Raw genomic sequence first — 25,490 nt, forward strand, 5'->3', positions numbered from 1 at the left:
CTCTGCTCCTGTGCTACTGAGAGTGTAACTACCCCCCCCCCCCGCCCGCCCCCTTCCCTTCCCAGCGCAAAGCACAAGACTCGCGTGCAGAGTGTAGCGGAAATTAGTGAGAGAGAGGGTGAGAGAAAGGGGAAAAAAAATCCACGGGCTCGCGTCATTAACGTCAAAGATCCGTCTCTATGAGCCGTTTCGTTCGCAACCGACACATGACTACAACTTTCATTTCATATCAAAAATCCTTGAAAGAGTAGTTGTCAAACAGCTAACAGATCATCTGCAGAGGAATGGTTTATTTGAAGAGTTTCAGTCAGGTTTCAGAGCTCATCACAGCACAGAAACAGCTTTAGTGAAGGTTACAAATGATCTTCTTATGGCCTCTGACAGTGGACTCATCTCTGTGCTTGTCCTGCTAGACCTTAGTGCAGCATTCGATACTGTTGACCATAATATCCTATTAGAGCGATTAGAACATGCTGTAGGTATTACAAGTACTGCGCTGCAGTGGTTTGCATCACATCTATCTAATAGACTCCAGTTTGTGCATGTAAATGGAGAGTCCTCTTCACACACTGAGGTTAATTATGGAGTTCCACAGGGTTCAGTGCTAGGACCAATTCTGTTTACATTATACATGCTTCCCTTAGGCAGCATCATTAGAAGACATAGCATACATTTTCACTGCTATGCAGATGACACCCAGCTTTATCTGTCCATGAAACCAGATAACACACACCAATTAGTTAAACTGCAGGAATGTCTTAAAGACATAAAGACCTGGATGGCCGCTAACTTTCTGCTTCTTAATTCGGATAAAACTGAGGTTATTGTACTCGGCCCTGAAAAGCTTAGAAATATGGTATCTAACCAGATTATTACCCTGGATGGCATTACCTTGGCCTCCAGTAATGCTGTGAGGAACCTTGGAGTCATTTTTGACCAAGACATGTCCTTCAATGCACATATTAAACAAATATGTAAGACTGCTTTCTTCCATTTGCGCAACATCTCTAAAGTTAGAAATATCCTGTCTCAGAGTGACACCCCTCCCTGAGCCTGGTTCTGCCGGAGGTTTATTCCTGTTAAAAGGGAGTTTTTCCTTCCCACTGTCGCCAAAGTGGTTGCTCATAGGAGATCATGATTATTGGGTTTTTCTCTGTATCTGTTATCTTACGATCTACTGTACAATATAAAGCGCATTGAGGTAACTGATGTTGTGATTTGGCGCTATATAAATAAAATTGAATTGAAAAGTTTATAGCATGTGAAAAAGAGGTTTTATGAATCTAAGATGTCTCTATTTGTTGTTTTGCGATTGTGTGCTAGGATCAGATACTGATGGAAGTCATTGCTTCACTGTTTGTTTTCGCTTTGCTTTACAATGTTTTATAGTGCTGGATGTTGAGTAACAGTACAGCTGTTAGAAAAAAAAAAAAAAAAAAGAAATCAACTGAGAAGTCCTTCTTCAGTAAGGAATTTTATTCTAATCAATCAACAATACGTTTTTAAACTTATATAACTTAAATTTCTATTGTAATGAAACAAAAAGTGGCGATTTGCTGTTTATATGTTTTATATTGAAATCAATTAAAAACAAAGAAAACAAGAAAGTTTGGGCTTTTTTGGATTTTTTGTTTTGTTTATTTATGTATATGTTTTTACATCAAATTGGCATAACATTATGACCACCTACCTACCATTGTGTTGGTCCCCAATTTGCTTGCCAAAAAGCCCTGTCCTGTTGAGGCATGGACTCCTCTAGACCCGTGGAGGTATTCTGTAGCATCTATACCAAGATTTTAGATCCTTTAAGTCTTGTAAGCTCTGAGGTGAGCCCGCATGCAACAGACTTGTCTGTCAAACACATGACAGATGCTCAATTGGATTAAGATCTGGGGAATTTGGAGGCCAAGTCGACATCCCAAATCGGTTGTTGTACTCCTCAACCTATTTATAAACCATGTTTGCTTTGTGGCAGGACGCATTATCCTGCTGAAAGGGGTCATCAGGGAGTACTGTTGCAATGAAAGGGTTTCTGCAACAGTTCTTAGGTAGATCCAAGGTTTCCCATAACACTGCCCAAAGTGTCACATCCCCCCATCAGCCCGCCTTCTTCCTGTAGGACATCCTGGTGCCACATTTTTCTTAGTTACGCAAAACACACAACTGGGCATCTGCCGCAGTGAACATTTCTGAACAGAGATGGGCATTAACGCATTAATTGTAATGCATAATTGTTTTCAAGTAACGAGTAAAATAAGGGATTACTATTGCATAAAATGTAATTAGATTACTGTTACTTTCCCATAACCACGCTGCATTACTACGTCATGACAGTGACATAAGCGAGTGCGACATTTGTGGCAACAGCTGTGTACAGATCAACAATGGATATTATAACAAGTGTGGGAGAGAGTATGACCGTGCAGTGTTTAAAGCATGGAAGAACTGACCTTACTTTGAGTTTGATTCTGTAAAAGTGACAAAAACATTAGCGTCCGCTGTTCACTGTGTGGGAAGAAAACTTTTTTTACAGTGAAAAAAAACCCTAAACCTCTGAGCAAGCACCGACTAGGCTACGCTACCACGAGAATGTGAAATTCACAGAGAAACACGCAGATTCTTCCCCTGACCCCTGCGGCACACCTGCACCAGGGCAAACCTCCACCTGCCTGTTATACAGGTGAAAATAGAGTAACAGGACTGCTGAGTCTTTGATTTTATTTATTTTCCCCTGTGTTTTATGTGCATCTATTTGAAAGAGTGAGTGTCAGCACAAAAAACTATTTTATTTTATGTGCTGGAATATGCAGAAAATCGGTTTAAATGTTAAACAAATTTAGTTACTTATTACTATTTTCGTTTCTAAAATGAATGAGAGAAATTGAACATATTTAATGAACAAGTAAGGGTTAAAAGCTTGCAGTTGTTTTTAGCTGAGCTTTTAGTTAAATCGCATCTGATGACCGTCATTAAATGTGTCTGTTAGCAGTTCAGCAGGTAAGGAGAGTAGAGATCAGTCTCCACCGGATATCAAGCCTGAAACTTCTTTTAGCAGTTGGTTAACAGGTAACTCTACCACCATCAAATTTCACTTCCAGAGTCATTAGGAGTGTAAAATAAAGCAAAACATTATTTACAGCAATATTCTAAAATAATTTTCTTTCCACCTGTTGTTTACAGCATAGTTTGATACTTATAATAATGGGAATTATGGTAAAGTACAGTTTTGTGTGTCATGATGTGTTAGAAAATGTGATGTGTTGGTCATTTTGTCATGGAATGACAAAATTGTGTGTATTTTTAATGTTTACAAAATTAACCAGGAAATTAGTTTGCTATTGTTACCGGAGGTAGATGAAGACCTTCATCCTCCAACTCCAATACAGGTGAATGCGATGAGTCCACAGGTTTTACAGACAACTGATTTCCTTACAGTAATGTCCCGAATCCCACGAGGGCCGGTGTCCTGCAGGTTTTAGATGTGTCCTTAATCCATCACAGCTGATTTAAATGGATAAATTAGCTTGTCAACATGTCTTGAAGTTCTCCAGAAGCCTGGGAATGAACTAATCATGTGATTCAGGTGTGTTGACCCAGGGTGAGATCTGAAACCTGCAGGGACACCAGCACTCGTGGACTGGGATGGGGGACCCCTGTCTTACAGGAAGAAACAGGTTTATATCGTAAAAAAATAAAATATTTTATTGAACAATGGCTTTAAAACAACATATGAAAGCCCTTTATTGTGGTCGAACAAGCATTAATAGGTGTTGTACAGGCTCATTAAGATACAGGGTCTACTTATTATTAGCTATTAACAATGAACGATGATAACTGTGTACCTTCCAATGGGAAAAACCTTTTAACACTCATGTTGGAAGAAAAAACATCAACATTTTAGGACATTTCTTTTCCAGATTTGATGAATCCCCCAATTATCATTCAAATTACAATTAATAAAGTAATGCTACAAATAACTTCAAAGTAACATTTTCAAAACTTTCTTCTATATGATTTCGGTAAAATTATTTAAGAATTGTTCACTGAAAATGCCCTGGATAGATCATAAAACATATAAACAGGAATTATACACTAATGAAAATATTTTAAATTATACACTTTGAAGGATTAAAATTTATGCAGTGTCTTTGGACTTTAAGGCACAGGTTAGAATTTTTATGAAGAAAAGAAACAAAGAAATTAAAATTCCAGGTGTATTAAAATTGGATTGGATTATACAAAAGTTTTATTTATAAAGTTTAACGGTAATTTAAAAAAAAGCAACATAACCACAATGTAACTTCACATTGGTTCTCATCAGATTTCATAAGAAGAAGGATGTTTTCAATACTTCCGTGACTAAAGATAAACTGTTGGAGTACCTATTATAACTTAAATACAGCAGTGGCTCTAACAACAATGTATCTATTTGTTTGCCTGATGTTTCATGAATTCACTTCTGCCACACGTTGTTTCTGAATGATTTTATTGATTTAGCCATAAAATCGAGGTCAATTTTAACTGTGGAACCTGAATCTACGTCTATGGCTGTGGCCGTCATTTCTGTGGCACCAAACTTGATTTGTAGTTTGATTTCACGATTCATGCCGCGTGCTGTGTCAGGTGACTCAAGAATAATAGAACCAATGTTCTCTACTCCCCACTCATCCACATATATTAGACCTTGGATTTTTCTCTCTGTGCGATAAAATGCAAAGGTAATCGCTGTCTGATCTCTTTCTACTGGAGTGAAGCTGTGCTCACTGGTTTTATCCCAGCCCACTTCCTCATTTTCCTTCACCAGTACACAGAAAATACCATCACACCACTCGCCCTCTTTGTTTGTGTATCTCTTGTCTGGCCTATGCTTGGATGCATCAAACCTATGAGACAAAGAAACCCCGTAAGTAAAGGCACTTATTCGAGATGCCACCAATGCTGGGTTTCTTCCAAACATCACAGCTCCCTTCATGATTGCTTCTTGAGGATGAGAAGGACACAGAACTTTACACTGATCACCAAACTGATTGGTAATATGCTGACGCAGAATCAGGCTTTGAGCGTAGCCCCCCAATAACAGAATGTACTTAATGGTGAAACCTTTCTTCAGTATTTCTCTGAGACTCTTGGTGATGCCATTCAGACTCTCAGCAAAGAAAGATCGTACTTTCTGTTTTGAGATTTTGATGGATCCTTGATTCCAGGAAACACCTCTCAGGGATTCAAAAAACTTTTCCATTTTCTGCTTTTCTTTTGCCATTTCACCCAGGTTATATGGGCAGCTGATGTCCACATCATCATCATACTCTTTTAAAATTGAGATATCATACATCATCTTCTGCAGCTCTGCTGGATGCTCTTTTTCATATTCATCCCACAAACTATCACTGAAGATTTCTCTGAGAAACTCTTTGAATTTGTTATCCACAGTCTGTCCCCCAAAATCATTTCCTGAGGCCTTGTGCAGCTCTTTCAGGGCTCCTCCCTCCAGGACTTCATGAACAGTGATGTCAATGGTTCCACCTGCAAAACACAGGAATTAATTAAAAGTGACAAGTGATAGCATCTATACCAGGGGTTGGAAACCTTTATGAATATGTGGCAAGATCTGAGAACTGCTGTTCACAAATGCTGTCCATCTAATCTGACTGAGCTGGAGTTGTTTTGCAAAGAAGAATGGGCAAGAATTTCAGTCTCTAGATGTGCAAAGCTGGTAGAGACATACCCTAAAAGACTGGCAGCTGTAATTGCAACAGAGAGAGAGAGAGAGAAAGAAAGAAAGAAGAGAAAAAGAGAGAGAGTGTTTTGAGATGTGTGAGATTTGTGATGTTTAGCGTTTGTAGTGTGTAGTTAAATTTGTTGACTTGTGTAGTTAGTGTGTAGCGTGGATAGTTTTGTGTTATGTGTCAGAACAATGAGGCGACTGCTGATTACACCTGCTGCTGTCGGTCCTGCAGGTATCAGGCTGTGATGTTCTCCTTTATAGTGGACAGAAATTATTTTTTTTTGGAGTGGCACAAATAATTTGTGTGGCATCTTATTGAATCCAGAGCTGATTGTTCTGTAAATAGTTTGAAATGGTTATTTAAAAAGGGGGTAAATGTAAACGGCCACAAATAACTTTGTTGTTTGCAAAACTGATGCATATGATTTCAAAATTGACAATTTATATTTGCATTAAAAGTTGTGAAATATGATTCAATAAACATGTTTGTGGTTATAAACAGTACTTTTTCTACTCCGATTTTATGTTTTTTGTCTGATTTTAGATCAACTGTGTTAATACAGTATGTCAAAATGAAAACATAACTGTAAAAACAAACACTAACAAACACAAAACTCGTGCGGTTGTGCTGAAAAGAATGATTCCTTAGTTTGACTTCACTGTAATTGATTCCATAAGTTTTGGAGCAATATAAATTTAGTTATCTGGTATCAATTCTGACTAACACCACTCCATTCAATGTTTTAAATGGGAGTCCTGAATTGTCACGGTTTGCCGGGGCAAGCCGTGTGGAATTATGTAGGACCAGGACGCGGCAGCTCTGGTGCAGGGGAGTATTTATTAAACGAAAGAAATACAAACAACAAGGCACTGGGAACATGAAACTGAAACCTAAACTGGGTAAACTAACAACACAAACCAGAAACGAAGATGCAGGGAGGTCCGGGGAAATACATACGGAGAGACGCAGGGAGACCGAGGGGAAACAACACAGACGAACCAGCAATTACTAAGACAGAAAATACAACTTAAATACACTCAGAGAACACAGGGAGATTACACACAGGTGGGAGACACAGCTGGGAGTGATTAACATGACGAGACCAGGGAGGCAAACTGAAAACACTCACATAAGACGCAGACCTTCACAATAAAACAGGAACACACGGGGGGGAACAGGGTAAACACCAATTAGAGGAGAACAGAACCAAAATCGCGAAGAGAAAACACAAAACGCTGGGTCAAAAGGACCCAGGATCATGACATGAATGGTTTTAGTTTCATCCTCCCAGGCTAACATAAATAAATATCGAAAAAACTACATTATGTGGGAGAGGTGTTCTGTCTAAATAATCTTCATCTTATTAATGATACATTGATAAACTTAAATTTTCTGAATTCCTGTAAACTTTGACAAAAACATCCTCGTGTTAGTAAAATGTAAAAGTAAAAAAAATTGCACTTTGAAATGAAAACATAGAGTACCTCCACAGTCCACCACAATGTATTGTGTTCCTGAAGCCTGTTCGAATGTGACTTCACTGTTATTTTCTGTTTTAAAACCATCAGCTGGCAGCTTCTTACACCAGACTGAGGCTGCTTCTGGTTCCAGTGCAATAACCAGTCTGTCTTCCTTGCCTGTGGTAACAATCCCTGCCTATAAATCAAAGGTAAATAAATTTTTCACTTTAAGCAGAACAGTTGATCTGTTTATTGTCGTTTTACCTGTGTCGCAGCTTCTCTCATGAACTGTTTTGCTGAAGGATCCCAGATGGCAGGTACAGTCACCACCCAGGTGAAGTCAGAGGCTATGAACTGCTTCCCACCAGCATTTTCTGAGATGAACTTCAGAGCGTCCTCCTTCAGGTGTCTCAGAGCTTCTGTGAACACCTTCAGTGCCTTCATTGACCGTCCATTTGCAGCTTCAATTGTCACATCACTATTAACTTTCTATGATGGCAGACTGGATATTAGTTAATAGGTTTGTAACTTCCTATGTCTAAATCAAACAGCAATTTACAGAGATTTAAAATATTTTTCAAAAATGACAAAAGATGATATTTATGTTTAAAATTGATGTATTTATGTTTATGTTCTTGTAGCTATCATCTTACATTATATCACAATTAATAAGGTTGATCAGGAAAATGCAAGAGCTAAAAGTATTTAACTAGAATCATCTATAACACACTCAACACAACGCAGAAAGTGTTAAACCATAATATAAGATTATTGATATAATCAGATCGTCACACTTACTTTGCCATAGAGGGACATCTTGAAGCATTCAAAGAAGAATTTCTTTCTGGCTTCATCACCTCGTGTTCTAAAATAAGCTGACTGGGCTTCATAACCAAAGCTGAGAAATTTTTCATGCTCATCAAAAAGGATGCAGGTCGGAGTCTTTGGGGTCCTCAGTGAAACCTGTTGACCCCAGTATTTTAAACGAGGTTCAATTTCTGCTTCTCTTTTTGTCAGACTGAAAGCATATCCACTGTACGCAGTGCCAAAGTCTATCGCTATGATGTATGAGTTATATGAGTTATCCATTGTGGAAACTGTGCTGAACAGCAACAGTTACAGAGTATTTATGGACAAACCAGGGGGCGGACCTCACTGAACTCCACCCCCTGGTCTGTGGAGTTCAGTGTAACAGTCGTACTTGTGTCAGACTGGAAAAAGATTTTCATTAAACAAGACAGGAGACACCACGATGAGTATTCAAAAGTTCCGCAGGTAAATACATTATATCAACCTGTGTCACTGCATAAACTGTCAGATTTAAATGTTTATACAAGTTAAAAGTATATAAACATGAAAATGACTGAATGTAATTTAAAGTTTTGTTCATCAGTTTTCCTTAGTTTGAAATGATATGATGAGTATGTAGTCCATAGCTTAGGTTTAGTATTTTGCCTCTCTGGACATCTGCCTAGATATCTGTGATATCCCTGTTTCTTTACCTTCAAATTAGAGATCGGAATCAATCAGCAGCTCCACAGGAGCTGAGGTAAGGATTCACTCTTTTTAATATTATTTGATGTTTCTGATCAGGAATTTTAAAAATTGCTTCATTTACCTGGTTTCCACAGCTGAACATAGGATAGATTACATGAATTATACTATATTTTGCTATGTGATCATCTCATCATAAGATTTTATTTAAAAAGAAAAAAAAAGAAAAGAAAAAAAAGCTCAATAAACCTTACTCTGAAATTAATGCTTATAATTTTTTAATGTAAAATTAATATTTTTGGGCATGAATATTTCTTCATAATTCTGGAATACAATTTCCTAATACACCAGATAGTAACACAAACAGCAGAAGTGACCATTTAGCATACAGGCCAACACAGACATGTAATCACATACTTAATATAGTTTGGTAGTTTATTGTCATTGAAGAGTTTTGTAGAACATCACTCATTATTTCTGGTGAGTTCAGGTTTATGTTTACTGAATTTTGTACATGTTTTTTTGTACATATTTTCTGTGCTGCAGATTTCAAATGGGGTGGCAAAATCAAAACCTTTTTTTTTTCAAACTCACATGTCAGGTTAAATCAGTCATGTGATTTGGAGGTGCAGTGTTTCTGTGGACCCCAGACCCCAGGGTTAATAACACTCACCTTCATTCCATTTCCAGAGTGTAACAACCAACCACATGTGAAATCTGAAATTCCCACGATGTTGTTCAAAATGTGCTCTGGCACAATCATAAGCATCGCTTGCTACTGAAAACAAGGCTGAACCATTTGTTAATGGTGTGTGTGGGAGGGGGGGGGGGGACACTGTGCAATATATATTTAGTTTTAGCATTTATATTCACTGTTAACTGTGAATCCGCTCAAAGTGTTAATGCTATCTTATTTTAATAAACAACACTGTACACTGCCTTCACGACATGTGACCATGTGAAGCTAGACAGCCAGTGAACAAAATAGATGAGATCTCTACACAAGGCTTGCTTTTTGTGATTTTAATGAAGATCTTTTTAAGCCTTTTCCTCTCTCGAGGCTTCTCCTTGCCATCTCTTTTTGGTAACTGAAATATACAGAAAGTAAAAATAAATTGCTAGCTAATACACATCTTAATTTACAAACTTAATGATTAGCCTAGCTTAACACATGTGTTGCATTAGCATCACAGTTCACTTCATGTAAACACTTATAAAAGTTGTTTCTGAACACATTAATATTCACAAAGACAAACATTTTCAAAGGTACAAGCATGTAGGGCAGCGGTCCCCAACCTTTTTTGTGCCACGGACCGGTTTATGCCCGACAATATTTTCATGGACCGGCCTTTAAGGTGTTGCGGATAAATACAACAAAATAAAACTAGTACTGGTACCGAAAAAAAGAAGATTTATTCATAAGACACGTGAAAAGACCCAGGAAAACCGAGTTAACGATAAAAACCCTCCCTTCTTTTCCTCCCCATCCCCGGCTACCTTCCTCTTCCCGCTCCACCGCACCCACCCACACAGGTAGGGCCTTGGGGTGTGGGTGTGTCACCAGGGTGCAGGGGAGACATCCCCCCCCCCTGCCCCCTTCTGGCCACCTGTGCCTCAATTTTATCTCACAACTTAGACATCCACATTACTTACACTCTCATAACACACGCATATATAAAGGGCCTTGAGGGTGGGCACGTTAACGGCGTCCAGTGGACGGTCTGTGTACTCAAACCTACCTCTGGCGCCGGTGCCCACCTCTCAATTTTAAATCCATGTAGACATTGAGGGTTCTCGGGAGGGGCCGTTCTAACACCTGCTGCTCTCTGGCAGCAGCACCATGCTCTCCCTAGTTTTAAATACACTTTAGAACAACACGCAGCAACACTACACATGAGCGGGAGGTATGGGGTCTCCACACACCCCTGTTCTCTACTAACCATTGGGGCGGGGGGGCTGGGAGGAGATGTTGGCTGTCCGATTGGCCTCCCTGCTGCTGCGGAGCCTGGGACGGTCTGCTTGCCTCCACCCCGGGGGGAAGGGTAACATCTCTTGGGTCTGGGTGCTGTTTCCCCCTCTGGGGGCGAGGGTACACAGCAAATTCAAAAGTGTTAAATGTTTTGGTGTTAATAGGCTTCTTGCAAAAGTAGAGTTAATTTTACTCTAAGCAGAGTCACATTCTTTTAATGTAACTCTGAGGTGTAAAATGATAGTAGTTAAAATCGACTGTTAAAAATGAGTGTTTCTCTGTCAAATCTGGAGGTGTTACAATGGAAACATTAACTCTTGACCTCTTAACTCTGAACTCCTAGAGGGGCTATGACACCAATAGAGTAAATTCACAGACTCCGCCCCCAGCACGGCTCCAATCGAAGCTGAAGTGAAGCCGTTTCAGAACATTTTGCTCTACATATTTGAGTTGTTTGCCATGCTTGGTAAGTCATTTTTTCAAAGATTGTTTCAATTATTATCATGAGCTTTTACTTCTGTGGCTCTTTGGAGTTGAGACAAAGCTGTCTGAAAGGCATTAGCCATGTTGCTCGCTGATAGCATAACATTCTGTTTTAGCTAGCTGAAAGGTATTGTTTGCGGGCAAATACCACAGCCTTGAAAAAAAGCTTGCATGTGAATTTTCAGTCAAACTTTTGGTCAAATACACCTAAAACAATGTCTAAAATGTGAAATGTTGGTATAATGGTGCTACTTGAAGCCTGAAAACGATCGCCCATAAAAAAACGAGCAAACAGCAGTAGCTGACGTCCTGACTGGATTCTACGTTAGCATAGATCCCTCCAGAGTTTTGTGCACACAGTTTCGGTAAAAATGAAAAAGGTTGAGGTTTTACATTTAGTTCAGTATTACCGGTTGCCTGTGTCTTTGTCTTTTGGGAAAATACTTTACACAAGTAATGGCTCAAAGAGGATTCCTTTTTTTTTTTTTCTGTGCTGCAATTGTTTACTGGATTATTTGTGCCATTAATTAGTGTCAACTAATTTTTATTCAATCTCCGCACAGGATATGCTTGTGAAGGTGGAATATGGGGGAGAGCAGAAGTGCGTTGAAGTTCCACAAAGGGATGAATGAAGGACATGCATATTGTATTGAAGAAATAAGTGATGAGAATGCTGTTATTTGCATTTACCATGTCAGACCTTTTGATAAACAAAATTCTAATGAAAGTGAGAACATGTATACTGTTACATCTTTCAGAAAATGTTTTGAAATTGTGGTGCACAGTTCAGAATAAATGTTTTTCAAAAAACATTGCATCTTTTTAGTAAATGTTTATTTCCAAAAGAAATTTCTAGAAGTTCAGAACAGTAAAATTCCCACTTTTTCGAATGAATTAAAGGTAACTCTTACGTAGTTAAACTAAAATACTCTTTGAGAGTTAATATATAAACTCTTAACACCAAGTGTTAAATTATCAACTCCAGACAGATTTGGTGTTTAACACTAAATCAGAGTTAACGTACCAACTCTCCAAAAAGAGTTAAATTAACACTCTCTGGTGTGGACCCATATAGACACTTTAATAGTGTTGAAATCAAATCCGACAGTGTTAATTTGGACATGCTGGATTTGCTGTGCACCTGGACCCGGGGTATAGAGTATGTTTGGGGAGTGTGATTGTGTGTACATGTCCATTTATGTCAATCCTTACGTTGGGTGAGTGCTGAATGTTTGTATATGTGTGCATGAGGGTGGGAATGCATGTTTGTGTCTGTGTGTGCCTGTTTGTCTGTGTCTATATGTCAGGTCGGGTCTTAGACTCCACCTCTCTGGGAACTCCCAGGCCCTCCAAGGCCTATCTCCCCTCACCACACTCCCTGCCGGTGACTGATGCCCTCAGGGATTGGTGCATTGGTGGTTCTTGGTGTCCGGGGCTGGGCGCTCAGGTATGTACCAGCTCACTCCCGGTGGCTACTTGGCGGGGCCTGGTGCCTGTTGCTCGGTCAGGCCTCTTCCAGGGCGCGGGGGGCCCTCGGGCCTCTGGGCCTGCGGCTCGGTTCACTCTGGCACAGCTGGCTGCCGGCTGAGCCGGCAGGAACGCCGGTACAGCCCACTCTAGCTTCTGCTCGGTGGCTACTGGGTGACCCCTCGTCTGGGGATCCTCAGCCCTTCCCATGAGGGTGGAGAGATGGATGAGATCCACCCCTGAAACCTGACAATATTGATTTTTAAACTTAGTTTTACTGGTTTCAGTAAGTAAAAGAAAAGAAACATTCCAAAAATCCAGACCTGTGTTACTGAGCATCAGGAAGTGTGGTCTAAGGAGCTTGCAAAGAAAAGCGTCTGGACTTCTTGAGTTGTTTGAAGACATTTCACCTCTCATCCGAGAAGCTTCTTCAGTTCTAAGGGTCAAATGGTGGGGAGTCCCAGATTTAAACCCAGTGGGAGTTTCCCCCCAAAGAGGGACAAAGGACCCCCTGATGATCCTCTACCTAATCACATGAGCCAAGTTGTGAATGCGGGTGTGGGTCCTAATCAGCCAGGGTTTCGGGTGAGCTCATTGTGAAACCCTATCATGTGATTTCCTGAGGTCAGATGGCCCAGGATGTAAATGGGCGTTAAGGCATCTGGGAAGGGATCTCAAAAAAGGATTATAGATGGCAGACAGTTGGTGTCGTAAACCCCCGCCTCTGTTCAAAGATGGTTTGATGATACATACAGGTGATACATACATTATTATGCTACTGTTCTATTGAAATTTTAAACGAATATCCTCATATGTGGATCTCATTTTTCTTAGAAACATAAAATAGGTAAAAAAAAAATCTGGAAATTCTTGGTTTTTACATTCATCGGGTCCCAATATGCCCAAATATCAAAGAGAAATTAAAAATGCATGTCGTGGAGGAGTCTGGGTCTTAGGAGGTTAAAGAAATATCCAGGTAACAAAACCAAAGGGTGGGGGATCATTACATATGGAGAGTTCATGTCAATATGCTAGAGAACAACACATTCTTCCTAGGAGTGTGTGTTGCAGCAAATTCATCACAAGGTTGTGCAACAAACCCAGGAACTCTACAGGCCTCAGTGAGCAGGTTAAAGGTTAACATTAATGACATCATATAATAGTGCGCATGCGCCAACCAGCGTGCAGCCTGTTACAGTCGCTCCTGCTTTTCTCTTAGTTTAGCTCTTTTTTCTTACGTATTCTTTTTTTTTCTGACTTGTATTTTCCTCCGTTTTCTATCTCTTACTCAATCATGTGGATTGAGAGAGTTTTTGTTCTTCTGGTGGCCGTGGAACTGTTACTTTTATCAAGGAACGGGACCGCGGCACATCTCCTACACGCACGGACTGTTTACTCCAGAGATCAGCTGATCGCCCTGATGCCGGCCGGTTCGCTGGCCAGGCCCGCAGAAGTACCAGCTGAAATTTGGAGGAAAACACATCGGGGATGCAGAGGTCAAGGACAGAAGAGAAGAAAAAAGGTGACGGTGAGACAGCGGAGGCTCGAAGCGAGGAGGAGGTTTAAACCGTGTCTGCCGTCTATCGTGATGGGTAATGTGCGATCGTTGGCAATTAAAATCGACGAGCTCTCAGCACTGGTACGGAGTCAGAGGGAATACCGAGAGTGTAGCCTGATGTGTTTCACCGAATCATGGCTGCACCAGGACATTCCCGATGAGAATGCTTCCGTGGAAGGCTTCCACACTGTTCGGGCGGACAGGGACAGCATCGCTAGCGGTAAGCGGAAAGGAGGTGGGCTTGCTGTTTTAGTTAACAACCGGTGGTGTAACCCTGCCAACATAACAATCAAAGAAAGGATTTGTTGCCCCGACACTGAACTGTGTGCTGTTGGACTCAGGCCGTATTATTTACCCAGGGAATTCTCTCACGTCATCTTGGTGGCTGTTTATGTTCCCCCCTCTGCTAACCCCACAGCTGCATGTGACACTATCCACTCTGCCATAGCTCGGCTACAGACTCAGCACCCGAGTGCCTTTATTGTGATCTCGGGTGACTTCAACCATGTATCACTGGACAATACACTACCAACATTCAAACAATATGTGGACTGTCCCACCAGGGGAGAGAAAACTTTAGACTTACTGTATGCTAACGTCAAGGATGCATACAGCTCCTCCTCCCTCCCCCCACTTGGTAGGTCAGATCATAACCTGATTCACCTCACCCCCTGCTATGTGCCAATTGTGAGGAGGGAACCTGTGACCACCAGGACTGTCAGGAGGTGGTCAGAGGAGGCCTTAGCAGAACTACAGGGCTGTTTCGAGGTGACCGACTGGGAAACACACTGTGAGCCTCACGCCGAGGACATCAATGGGCTTACTGAGTGTATCACAGGCTACATAACTTTCTGCACCAACTCCATTGTTCCAGCTCAGACGGTTCATTGTTACCCAAATAACAAGCCGTGGGTGACTAAGGACATCAAAGCCCTCCTCAACAACAAGAAGAGGGCTTTCAGAGGGGGCAACAAAGAGGAGGTGAGGAAGATCCAGGTGTTACTGAAGGACAAGATCAGAGAGGCTAAGGACAATTACAGGAGGAAGCTGGAGTGGAAACTCCAGCAGAACAGCATGAGAGAGGTGTGGAGGGGCATGAAGACCATCACTGGATTCAGGCCAACCAACAGCAGGGGAGCTGAGGGAGGTGAGAACAGAGCCAATGAGTTGAATCTGTTTTTCAATAGATTCAACACCACAGTGTCTGCTCCCACCCCCACAACCTCACCTGTAGTCAGCCTGGAATCCAGAGCCACACCACTGTGCCAGCCTCTCTCTTCACATGTTGCCTCCTGTGAGATTCCTGACACCCCTCCCCCACCCATCACCTTCACTCAATACCAGGTTGAGATGCAAATGAGGAGACTTCACTCAGGCAAGTCTGCTGGACCAGACGGAGTGAGTCCCCTTGTCCTCAAGACCTGTGCCCCCCAGCTGTGTGGAGTCTTTCATAAACTGTTTATGCTGAGTCTGAGTCTGCAGAGGGTCCCGGTGATGTGGAAGACATCATGCCTCGTCCCTGTACCAAAGACGCCACGTCCCAGTGGCCCCCAGGATTACAGGCCCGTGGCATTGACCTCCCACATCATGAAGACCCTGGAAAGGCTCATCCTGGACCAGCTGCGACCCATAGTAAGACCACACCTGGATCCCCTTCAGTTCGCTTATCAGCCTCGTCTCGGAACTGAGGACGCCATCATCTACCTGCTCAATCGTGTCTACACCCATCTGGACCAGCCGGCGAGCACTGTGAGGGTCATGTTTTTTGACTTTTCCAGTGCTTTCAACACCATCAGGCCGACCCTCCTGGGTGATAAGTTAGCAGCGATGCAGGTGGATGCTTCTCTGGTGTCCTGGATTGTTGATTACCTGACAGGAAGACCACAATATGTACGTCTCCCACAGTGTGTGTCTGACAAGGTGATTAGCAACACAGGGGCACCACAGGGGACTGTCCTCTCCCCCTTCCTCTTCACCCTCTACACCACAGACTTCAGCCACTGCACAGAGACCTGCCATCTTCAGAAGTTTTCTGATGACTCTGCGGTGGTTGGATGCATCAGCAGGGATGATGAGACAGAGTACCGGGCTGTGGTCGACTCCTTTGTCACGTGGTGTGAGCAGAATCATCTGCAGCTCAACGTGGCAAAGACCAAGGAACTGATCGTGGACTTCAGGAAGACCAGGAAACACTTGACCCCTGTTTCAATTCAGGGGGTCAGTGTTGACATTGTGGAGGACTATAAATACCTTGGAGTACACATTGACAATAAACTGGACTGGGCTAAAAACACCACAGCACTTTACAGGAAGGGCCAGAGTCGTCTCTATTTTTTGAGGCGACTGAGGTCCTTCAACATCTGCCAGAAAATGCTGAGGATTTTCTATGAGTCTGTTGTGGCCAGTGCGATCCTCTATGCTGTTGCATGCTGGGGGAGCAGGCTGAGGGTCGCAGATGCCAACAGACTCGATAAACTGATTCGTAAGGCCAGCAATGTTGTGGGGATGGAGCTGGACTCCCTCAAGGTGGTGTCGGAGAGGCGGATGCTGTCCAAGATAAAGACAATGTTGGATAACACCTCCCACCCACTCCATGACATGCTGGTCAGTCACAGGAGCACGTTCAGTGAGAGACTGAGATTACCAAAAAGCACCACTGAACGACACAGGAAATCATTCCTGCCTGTGGCCATCTCCCTGTACAACGCATCCACTTAACACACTGTTTGCAGCTACAACTACACGTTTCTTTTCCAACTATTTATTTATGAGTGACTTATGTATGTATGTATGTATATATATGTATATATTGTACTATTCTTAGTTAGTGTATTGTCTGTCTTGTCTTAATGTTGGTTTAAAATGGAGCACTGTAACAAAAAATAATTTCCCCCAGGGATCAATAAAGTATTCTGATTCTGATTCTGATCACAATTAGAAAAAGACTGAACAAGCACGGCTGCTTGTAAGGATTGCAAGAGAAATCCTCTTCTATCTAAAATAACATAACTAAATGGCTTAGGTTTGCAAATCTAGGGGTGAAAAAAGCACAAGACTTGATAAATCACATCACTGCAGGTTACTGCTGCTAAAGTTTGTTCTACAAGCTGCTGAATCCGGTGGTGGACTTGTACACAAAACTGTAGATACAGATGCATTTCTAACCAAGGGGCTGAGTGAATATATTGTATATTGTGAATAACTTCTCTATGATGTTTTTAAACAGTTTGGCTGAGATGGGAGAAAAACTTTGTGAGGCAAAGTAAACATTCTTTTTTTTCTCATATTTCACAAGTGCCTGAAGTTTCTCATTTCCTCTTTGTATTTCATCCTGTTTTATCTGTTCATGCTTTATATTTGTCTCACAGTATGATGGTGAAACGTCATGAGGAGGAACTGAATTCAGTCAAAGAGAGGTACTGTTGGTATAATCTGGTGAAATATCACATAACATATTTGCACTTACATTGTTAAAGTATTAAACTGTGAAATTTTGCAGTCTTTTGCAGAGTGGTGTGACTGATCAATAACTTTGCAATATTGCTTATTAACAGTGGCCTACAAAAACAACAAAATTGATTTGAAAGACAAATGTAGAATTTAAACAGTTAGTGTTGGTTTCTATATGTTTGGCATTATGTTTAAAATTGTTGATCTGTTATTGTTTAATGATGAATTTGTGATCTGATGTGTTTTAACAGATTAATCTGTTTACTTTTTTAAATAGTTTGACGGAGGTGAACACATTTTACAAATTGAGCCTCAGAAAAGCAGGGTAATTATATTTCTGCAATATTTATAGACACCCATGAAACAGTATTTGTATCCGCTGTCAATCAACATACACACACACACACACACACACACACACACACACACACACACACACACACACACATATATGTGTATATATATATATATATATATATATATATATATATATATATATATATATATATACATTTTTTTTTATTTGTTTTAACAGTTTGGCTGCAATGGAACAGTTTTATAAAGAGAAACTCCAAGAAGAAAGGTAAACACATTTCAATGCATAAAAGACTTAAAAATGTTTCAAATCCACATCCAGGCTGTGGTGACAGTCAACTTTTATTATTTTATTTATGATTTTATTAACAGACAACAATCTTGGCACAGAGATACATTAATGTAATACCTTAATGTTAGAGCACGACAATGTGTCGTATCTAGGTATTCATGTTCATAACTTATTATTAAATGTGTTACCTCTATGACTACTTGCTGCCTTTAAATTTGATTTTCCCCAGTTTTCATCTTTAAGGAACTCCTCTGTTGGTGTGGCTGTATGCTTGTGAACAAAGAATTAGTTTGGTGGATGTATTCTTATTTTTAGATTCAAAATAGCTTCTTTGGCAACTAAGGAATTCAAAAGTCATGACAAATTATTAATTCATCATTTTCAGATGATACAGGAAATTTGAACCACCTGGGGAACCAAAAATATCCAATACGGCAATCGTGGCTCAAGAGTTGGGTGTTTGTCTTGTAATCGGAAGATTGCCGGTTCGAGTCCCGGCTCAGACAGTCTCGGACGTTGTGTCCTTGGGCAAGACACTTCACCTACTGCCTACTGGTGATGGCCAAAGGGGCCGATGGCGCGATATGGCAGTCTCGCTTCTGTCAGTCTGCCCCAGGGCAGCTGTGGCTACAATTGTAGCTTGCCTTCACCAGTGTGTGAATGTGAGAGTGAATGAATGGTGGAATTGTAAAGTGCTTTGAGGGGTCCCGAAAAGCGCTATATAAATGCAATCCATTATTATTTATATATATCCAATCCTAATCCTAATGTAAACAGAAACAAATCACTTATTTGTACCAAACACTATTCCACAGATCTGCACATAAAGAAACTGAAGAAGAATTGAAATCATTCAAAGACAGGTACTGTACTGAAACGTGGATTTAACACCATCTGGTTTTTTTACAATTTCAACATTATCTATTACTATTACCAGAGTGGCAGGAGAGGTTGACATTGCACTACAGGCCGGGAACTCTGAAAACATGAACAACCCAGTGAATGAAACCAGACTGAAAGAGATGTATAAAGAGCTGAGGAAGGACTGGGCTAGAATCAAGCCTTATCTGCAGAAAGTTCACAGCACCCCAGAGAAAATCAAAGCCTGGATTCAGGTGGGGCATTAGAGTGAGATTATAGTGTAGTATGAACTTTATTCTTATAAAAAATATTTTTATTCCCTCTGCGAATTATAGCGCAGCTTTCTGTGTGGGACAGGGGATATGGAACAGAAGAAGAAACTGATAGAGTTAGCATTTAACCTAAATGCAGACCACGCTCAAGCATCTCAGAAGGTACTGATGTGTTTGGGATGTGTTAAACATGATCACTGAAGCTTTTGTGATAAAGATCAATGACAGGTTTCATTATTTGTTTCAGGTTAATGAATACACGAACCTAACCCTTCACAACCTTCAGCTTGCTTTTTACTACAGTTTCATAGACACTGCTGCTCAGGTTTGTTGGACATTGCACACATTGTAAATACACTACACTGTGCATTTGTGGGACATGAAACCAAACCCAGGTTATTAAATTGTTTGTTCAATAAGAAACTGTAACTTAAACACAACAGCTCTTTTTTGAATTAAATGTTTGTCATTTAAACTTGAATAATTTCTCAATGGCAGGGGTTCCATGGACAGGAAGGTGAAATTTGTGATGCTAGCTTGAATAACCTCCTCTTGAAGTGCCGCTGGCTGAGCGGTTTATTTGCTTTGAACAACCCCCCTCTTCTGCCTGACTGGATAAATCATCATCCCGGGCAAGATGCTTGGAACATTTTCCCACAAGAGATCACAACTGATTCTGCCATGTCACTCTGCCAGGGCCACTCTGCAAAGGTCCTTAAATGTCTTTGCCCATTATAGGGCATGAACGAGAATGGAGACCCCTGGAACAATGCAGCAGAACAATGTAGAAGTAAGAGAACTCCAACGTAGCTTGTGAAATAAAATGAGTTATTTCTTTTTAATATATCCATGAGAGATCGAAAAGAAGAAAACTGCACTAGTTTTGTGTTTTTATTGACAACATAGACCCTTATCCAAGAGGCTTCTTCAGTTTTACAGTAATTGCTAGAGAATTCCAGATGATTTAAAAAAAAAAAAAAAGCTATTGGAGGCTTTCCTCTTGGAGGTGGTCATGAGAGTCGCTGGCCCACTTTTGATTATGTGAGTCATCACATGAACCAAGGTATGGAAAACGTCACTGAGAACAAGATGTAAAACCTTAGTAAAACATTACCCCCCCTACATGAGTTGTTGAAGTCACATGAGGCAAGGGGTGAGTGGAGGTGAAACACCCAAGTAGGGATCTCAAGACTGCACTGACCGTGAATAATAGGTGGTGTTATAAGTCATCACCTGCGTTCATCCCTGAACAAAGTAAAGGTCTACAGAATCGGGTTACTTTACACTTTAAAATCAGTTCAGCATATTACATTCTGCAGCATCCATGTTCAATTCATACTGTAGCATTTTTATGTTACAGTATGAAGTCTCCAGTAACACTTTGAGGAACCTTGGAGTCATTTTTGACCAGAATATTTTCTTCAAAGCACAATTTGAAATAAATATGTAGGACTGCTTTCTTCCATTTGCACAATATCTCTAAAATGAGAAATATCCTGTCTCAGAGTGACGCTCAGTTACTTAGTTATGCTGCAATAGGTGTAGGCTGCTGGGGATTCTCATGAAGCATTAAGTATTGTTTCTTCAGTGACCTTTCTCACTCACTATGTGTTAATAGACCTCTCTGCATTGAATCATACTTGTTATTAATCTCTGACTCTCTTCCACAGCATGTCTTTTATCCTGTTTTCCTTCTCTTTCCCCAACCAGTCGCAGCAGATGGCCCCTCCCCTCCCTGAGCCTGGTTCTGCTGGAGGTTTCTTCCTGTTAAAAGAGAGTTTTTCATTCCCACTCTCACGAAAGTGTTTGCTCATAGGCAGTCATATGATTGTTGGGTTTTTCTCTGTATATTTTAATCTAGGGTATACGTTACAATATAAAGTGCCTTGATTGTTGTTGTGATTTGATGCTATATAAATAAAATTTATTTGAATATAAACACATGTCCCCTCCGCCATCCTGACACTGCCCTACGATCGCCCTGCTTCATCTCTCCACTGCAGAAGACCAGAGACCACACCCATGGCAAAAATTTCAGAACATTTTATCCCCGACTGACAGTAATGTGAAAGTACTGCTTTGAAAGAGGTGCATGTTTTATTTCCTTGGCTTATATAAAATTAACATGTTTGACTTGACCATTCTTAGTGTCCTGTGTGTTTTAAAACTTGGGATATCCTTTAACGTAAACCAAGGAAAATGAAGAAAAACACATGTCTGTAAAGGTTCTCAGTCATCCAGGTCATCGTAGTCAAAGGAGCTTGCAAAGAAAAGCGTCTGGACTTCTTTAAGTTACTTGAAGACGTTTCACCTCTCATCCGAGAAGCTTCTTCAGTTCTAAGGTCAAATGGTGGAGAGTCCCAGATATAAACCTAGTGGGAGTAACCCCCCACAGAGGGACAAAAGGATCCCCTGATGATCCTCTAATCGCCTGAGCCAAGGTGTGAAACTGGGTGTGGGTCCCAATCAGCCAGAGTTTCGGGTGAGTTCATTGTGAAACCTGGCCCCACCTTATCATGCGAATTCCTATAATCCAGTTTTGAGATCCCTTCCCAGACGCCTTAACACCCACTCACATCCTGGGCCATCTGATCTCAGGAATTCGCATGATAAGGTGGGGCCAGGTTTCACAATGAACTCAGCTGTAGGATTGCATAGTAGGTTTAACTGGCTCAGTGATGTTTTGTTTATTTTAGCTGGTTACTGCCCTGAAGCCACACTAGTTTGTATCTAAAGTAAATGGAGTGTAGGACTGTGATTACACAGCTCTGTATTGTTTACCATCTTATGATTTACAACAGTTAAACCACAGTAACAACTCAACACTAGTATGGGAGATATGAAGCTACATACACTTTAGAAGAATAAACACATTTTTGACAACTAACATTTTTCCTCTGCAATCAGACTTGTAAATCATCAAACCTATTTTGTAGCACACGAGTCCCTGCAGATGGGCTGTGTACTTTCTGTAGATGCAAAATATTGTGTGCCTCCCTCCATACTTGTTATCTTGATATTCAGAGTAGACAGCTTGGATGTAAGTGACTTCTTACATTCCTTGATTTCAACCTGATTGTCTTAATGTCAGATCTAATGAACTTCCAAAACAGAGCTACCTAGATCACTTAAATTACACAATTGAAAGCATATGTGTATTGTTTGTGTATTTATACACAAGCACTCATATATATTCAAATAATTTAAAAAAAAAATCTTTGTTTACCTGTTACTACCACACACCAAATCCGGTCGTTGGTACTTGCTGGCTTGTGTAGCCACTAGGTAACAAAAGCTCAACACTGCGCCTAGCATCCTGGAGCACTTCTGTTGTGTTTTGCACGTGCTTCGAAGTTTGTACGTGCTTCGAAGTTTGTACGTGCTTCGAAGTTTGTACGTGCTTTGGAGTTTTTAAGTGTTTTGGAGTTTTTACGTGTTTTGGACTTTTTACGTATGGCGTTAGTTTTGTGCCACTATTCTGAGCACACGTAAAATAAATTGCAGGTGCAAATGTAGCATTTTGAGGAGAAATTTATTTTGAGCAAAGAAAAGCTGAATTTGAGTGAACAAAATTCATTGCTGTGTGCAAAAAATGTATTTCAGTGTTTGCTATTATCCACACACACTCACAATAGCAGCCCTTCTCGCTCTATTTTTGCATTTGCGCTCGCTCGCAATGTGTTGCTCGCGCTCTCAACATTTCTGTCTGTGCGCGCTCAACTGCAGAAAGTTCACAGCACCCCAGAGAGAATCAAAGCCTGGATTCAGGTGGGGCATTAGAGTGAGATTATAGTGTAGTATGAACTTTATTCTTATAAAAAATATTTTTATTCCCTCTGCTCTGCGAATTATAGCGCAGCTTTCTGTGTGGGACAGGGGATATGGAACAGAAGAAGAAACTGATAGAGTTAGCATTTAACCTAAATGCAGACCACGCTCAAGCATCTCAGAAGGTACTGATGTGTTTGGGATGTGTTAAACATGATCACTGAAGCTTTTGTGATAAAGATCAATGACAGGTTTCATTATTTGTTTCAGGTTAATGAATACACGAACCTAACCCTTCACAACCTTCAGCTTGCTTTTTACTACAGTTTCATAGACACTGCTGCTCAGGTTTGTTGGACATTGCACACATTGTAAATACACTACACTGTGCATTTGTGGGACATGAAACCAAACCCAGGTTATTAAATTGTTTGTTCAATAAGAAACTGTAACTTAAACACAACAGCTCTTTTTTGAATTAAATGTTTGTCATTTAAACTTGAATAATTTCTCAATGGCAGGGGTTCCATGGACAGGAAGGTGAAATTTGTGATGCTAGCTTGAATAACCTCCTCTTGAAGTGCCGCTGGCTGAGCGGTTTATTTGCTTTGAACAACCCCCCTCTTCTGCCTGACTGGATAAATCATCATCCCGGGCAAGATGCTTGGAACATTTTCCCACAAGAGATCACAACTGATTCTGCCATGTCACTCTGCCAGGGCCACTCTGCAAAGGTCCTTAAATGTCTTTGCCCATTATAGGGCATGAACGAGAATGGAGACCCCTGGAACAATGCAGCAGAACAATGTAGAAGTAAGAGAACTCCAACGTAGCTTGTGAAATAAAATGAGTTATTTCTTTTTAATATATCCATGAGAGATCGAAAAGAAGAAAACTGCACTAGTTTTGTGTTTTTATTGAAAACATAGACCCTTATCCAAGAGGCTTCTTCACTTTTACAGTAATTGCTAGAGCATTCCAGATGATTTAAAAAAATTTAAAAAAAAGCTATTGGAGGTTTTCCTCTTGGAGGTGGTCATGAGAGTCGCTGGCCCACTTTTGATTATGTGAGTCATCACATGAACCAAGGTATGGAAAACGTCACTGAGAACAAGATGTAAAACCTTAGTAAAACATTACCCCACCCTACATGAGTTGTTGAAGTCACATGAGGCAAGGGGTGAGTGGAGGTTGAAACCCCCAAGTAGGGATCTCAAGACTGCACTGACCGTGAATAATAGGTGGTGTTATAAGTCATCACCTGCGTTCATCCCTGAACAAAGTAAAGGTCTACAGAATCGGGTTACTTTACACTTTAAAATCAGTTCAGCATATTACATTCTGCAGCATCCATGTTCAATTCATACTGTAGCATTTTTATGTTACAGTATGAAGTCTCCAGTAACACTTTGAGGAACCTTGGAGTCATTTTTGACCAGAATATGTTCTTCAAAGCACAATTTGAAATAAATATGTAGGACTGCTTTCTTCCATTTGCACAATATCTCTAAAATGAGAAATATCCTGTCTCAGAGTGACGCTCAGTTACTTAGTTATGCTGCAATAGGTGTAGGCTGCTGGGGATTCTCATGAAGCATTAAGTATTGTTTCTTCAGTGACCTTTCTCACTCACTATGTGTTAATAGACCTCTCTGCATTGAATCATACTTGTTATTAATCTCTGTCTCTCTTCCACAGCATGTCTTTTATCCTGTTTTCCTTCTCTTTCCCCAACCAGTCGCAGCAGATGGCCCCGCCCCTCCCTGAGCCTGGTTCTGCTGGAGGTTTCTTCCTGTTAAAAGAGAGTTTTTCATTCCCACTCTCACGAAAGTGTTTGCTCATAGGCGGTCATATGATTGTTGGGTTTTTCTCTGTATATTTTAATGTAGGGTATACGTTACAATATAAAGTGCCTTGATTGTTGTTGTGATTTGATGCTATATAAATAAAATTTATTTGAATATAAACACATGTCCCCTCCGCCATCCTGACACTGCCCAACGAGTGCCCTGCTTCATCTCTCCACTGCAGAAGACCAGAGACCACACCCATGGCAAAAATTTCAGAACATTTTACCCCCGTCTGACAGTAATGTGAAAGTACTGCTTTGAAAGAGGTGCATGTTTTATTTCCTTGGCTTATATAAAATTAACATGTTTGACTTGACCATTCTTAGTGTCCTGTGTGTTTTAAAACTTGGGATATCCTTTAACGTAAACCAAGGATAATGAAGAAAAACACATGCTCCGTCTTTGTTTTTGCCTCATAGTAGGCCACTGTTATGGATGTATGTCATTTGACTTTAGAAAAAATTGAGTGGAAGGAGCAGAAGATGATAGTCAGCACGATTTGAGTGTGCGTTAATCTGTCAGAAG

The 25,490-nt window shown here is 40.7% G+C and overlaps 2 protein-coding genes and 1 long non-coding RNA gene across 3 annotated transcripts; 2 read left to right on the top strand and 1 right to left on the bottom strand.

The window, feature by feature from the left end:
* Nucleotides 1-3,747: 3,747 nt before the first annotated feature.
* LOC146673423 (heat shock 70 kDa protein 12A-like) lies at nucleotides 3,748-8,128 on the bottom strand. Its single transcript, XM_085401745.1, has 4 exons — nucleotides 7,985-8,128; nucleotides 7,451-7,675; nucleotides 7,211-7,382; nucleotides 3,748-5,523 (listed from the first exon to the last, which is right to left on the bottom strand). Exons 1-4 carry the CDS (start codon nucleotides 8,000-8,002, stop codon nucleotides 4,454-4,456), a joined length of 1,485 nt encoding a protein of 494 aa, XP_085257871.1. The 5' UTR covers nucleotides 8,003-8,128; the 3' UTR covers nucleotides 3,748-4,453.
* Nucleotides 8,129-8,408: 280 nt separating this feature from the next.
* On the top strand, nucleotides 8,409-21,502 carry LOC146673424 (uncharacterized). The gene is made up of 12 exons (XM_085401888.1): nucleotides 8,409-8,461; nucleotides 8,700-8,735; nucleotides 17,384-17,419; nucleotides 17,526-17,573; nucleotides 17,885-17,932; nucleotides 18,143-18,190; nucleotides 19,030-19,077; nucleotides 19,152-19,329; nucleotides 19,411-19,509; nucleotides 19,595-19,672; nucleotides 19,846-20,137; nucleotides 21,058-21,502. Exons 1-11 carry the CDS (start codon nucleotides 8,439-8,441, stop codon nucleotides 20,083-20,085), a joined length of 882 nt encoding a protein of 293 aa, XP_085258014.1. The 5' UTR covers nucleotides 8,409-8,438; the 3' UTR covers nucleotides 20,086-20,137; nucleotides 21,058-21,502.
* Nucleotides 21,503-23,193: 1,691 nt separating this feature from the next.
* Nucleotides 23,194-25,118, top strand: LOC146673425 (uncharacterized). Its single transcript, XR_014910498.1, has 4 exons — nucleotides 23,194-23,300; nucleotides 23,386-23,463; nucleotides 23,637-23,928; nucleotides 24,854-25,118. It is a non-coding gene; the product is annotated as an uncharacterized LOC146673425 (long non-coding RNA).
* Nucleotides 25,119-25,490: the final 372 nt, after the last annotated feature.

This window comes from Rhamphochromis longiceps, linkage group LG3, assembly GCF_057381845.1.
Source record: "Rhamphochromis longiceps isolate RC_006_pf linkage group LG3, R_longiceps_female_GT1.1, whole genome shotgun sequence".
Classification (NCBI taxonomy): domain Eukaryota; kingdom Metazoa; phylum Chordata; class Actinopteri; order Cichliformes; family Cichlidae; genus Rhamphochromis; species Rhamphochromis longiceps.

Excerpts from the sequence above, each read along its gene's own strand:
- LOC146673424 (XM_085401888.1), top strand. The coding sequence starts at position 8,439 with ATGAGTATTCAAAAGTTCCGCAG. Across the intron at positions 19,078-19,151 it reads TTGAAATCATTCAAAGACAG|AGTGGCAGGAGAGGTTGACA; the intron begins GTACTGTACTGA and ends TACTATTACCAG. Across the intron at positions 19,330-19,410 it reads AAATCAAAGCCTGGATTCAG|CGCAGCTTTCTGTGTGGGAC; the intron begins GTGGGGCATTAG and ends TGCGAATTATAG.
- LOC146673423 (XM_085401745.1), bottom strand. Across the intron at positions 7,383-7,450 it reads TGAGAGAAGCTGCGACACAG|GCAGGGATTGTTACCACAGG; the intron begins GTAAAACGACAA and ends TTTGATTTATAG. Across the intron at positions 5,524-7,210 it reads CATTGTGGTGGACTGTGGAG|GTGGAACCATTGACATCACT; the intron begins GTACTCTATGTT and ends TGTGTTTTGCAG.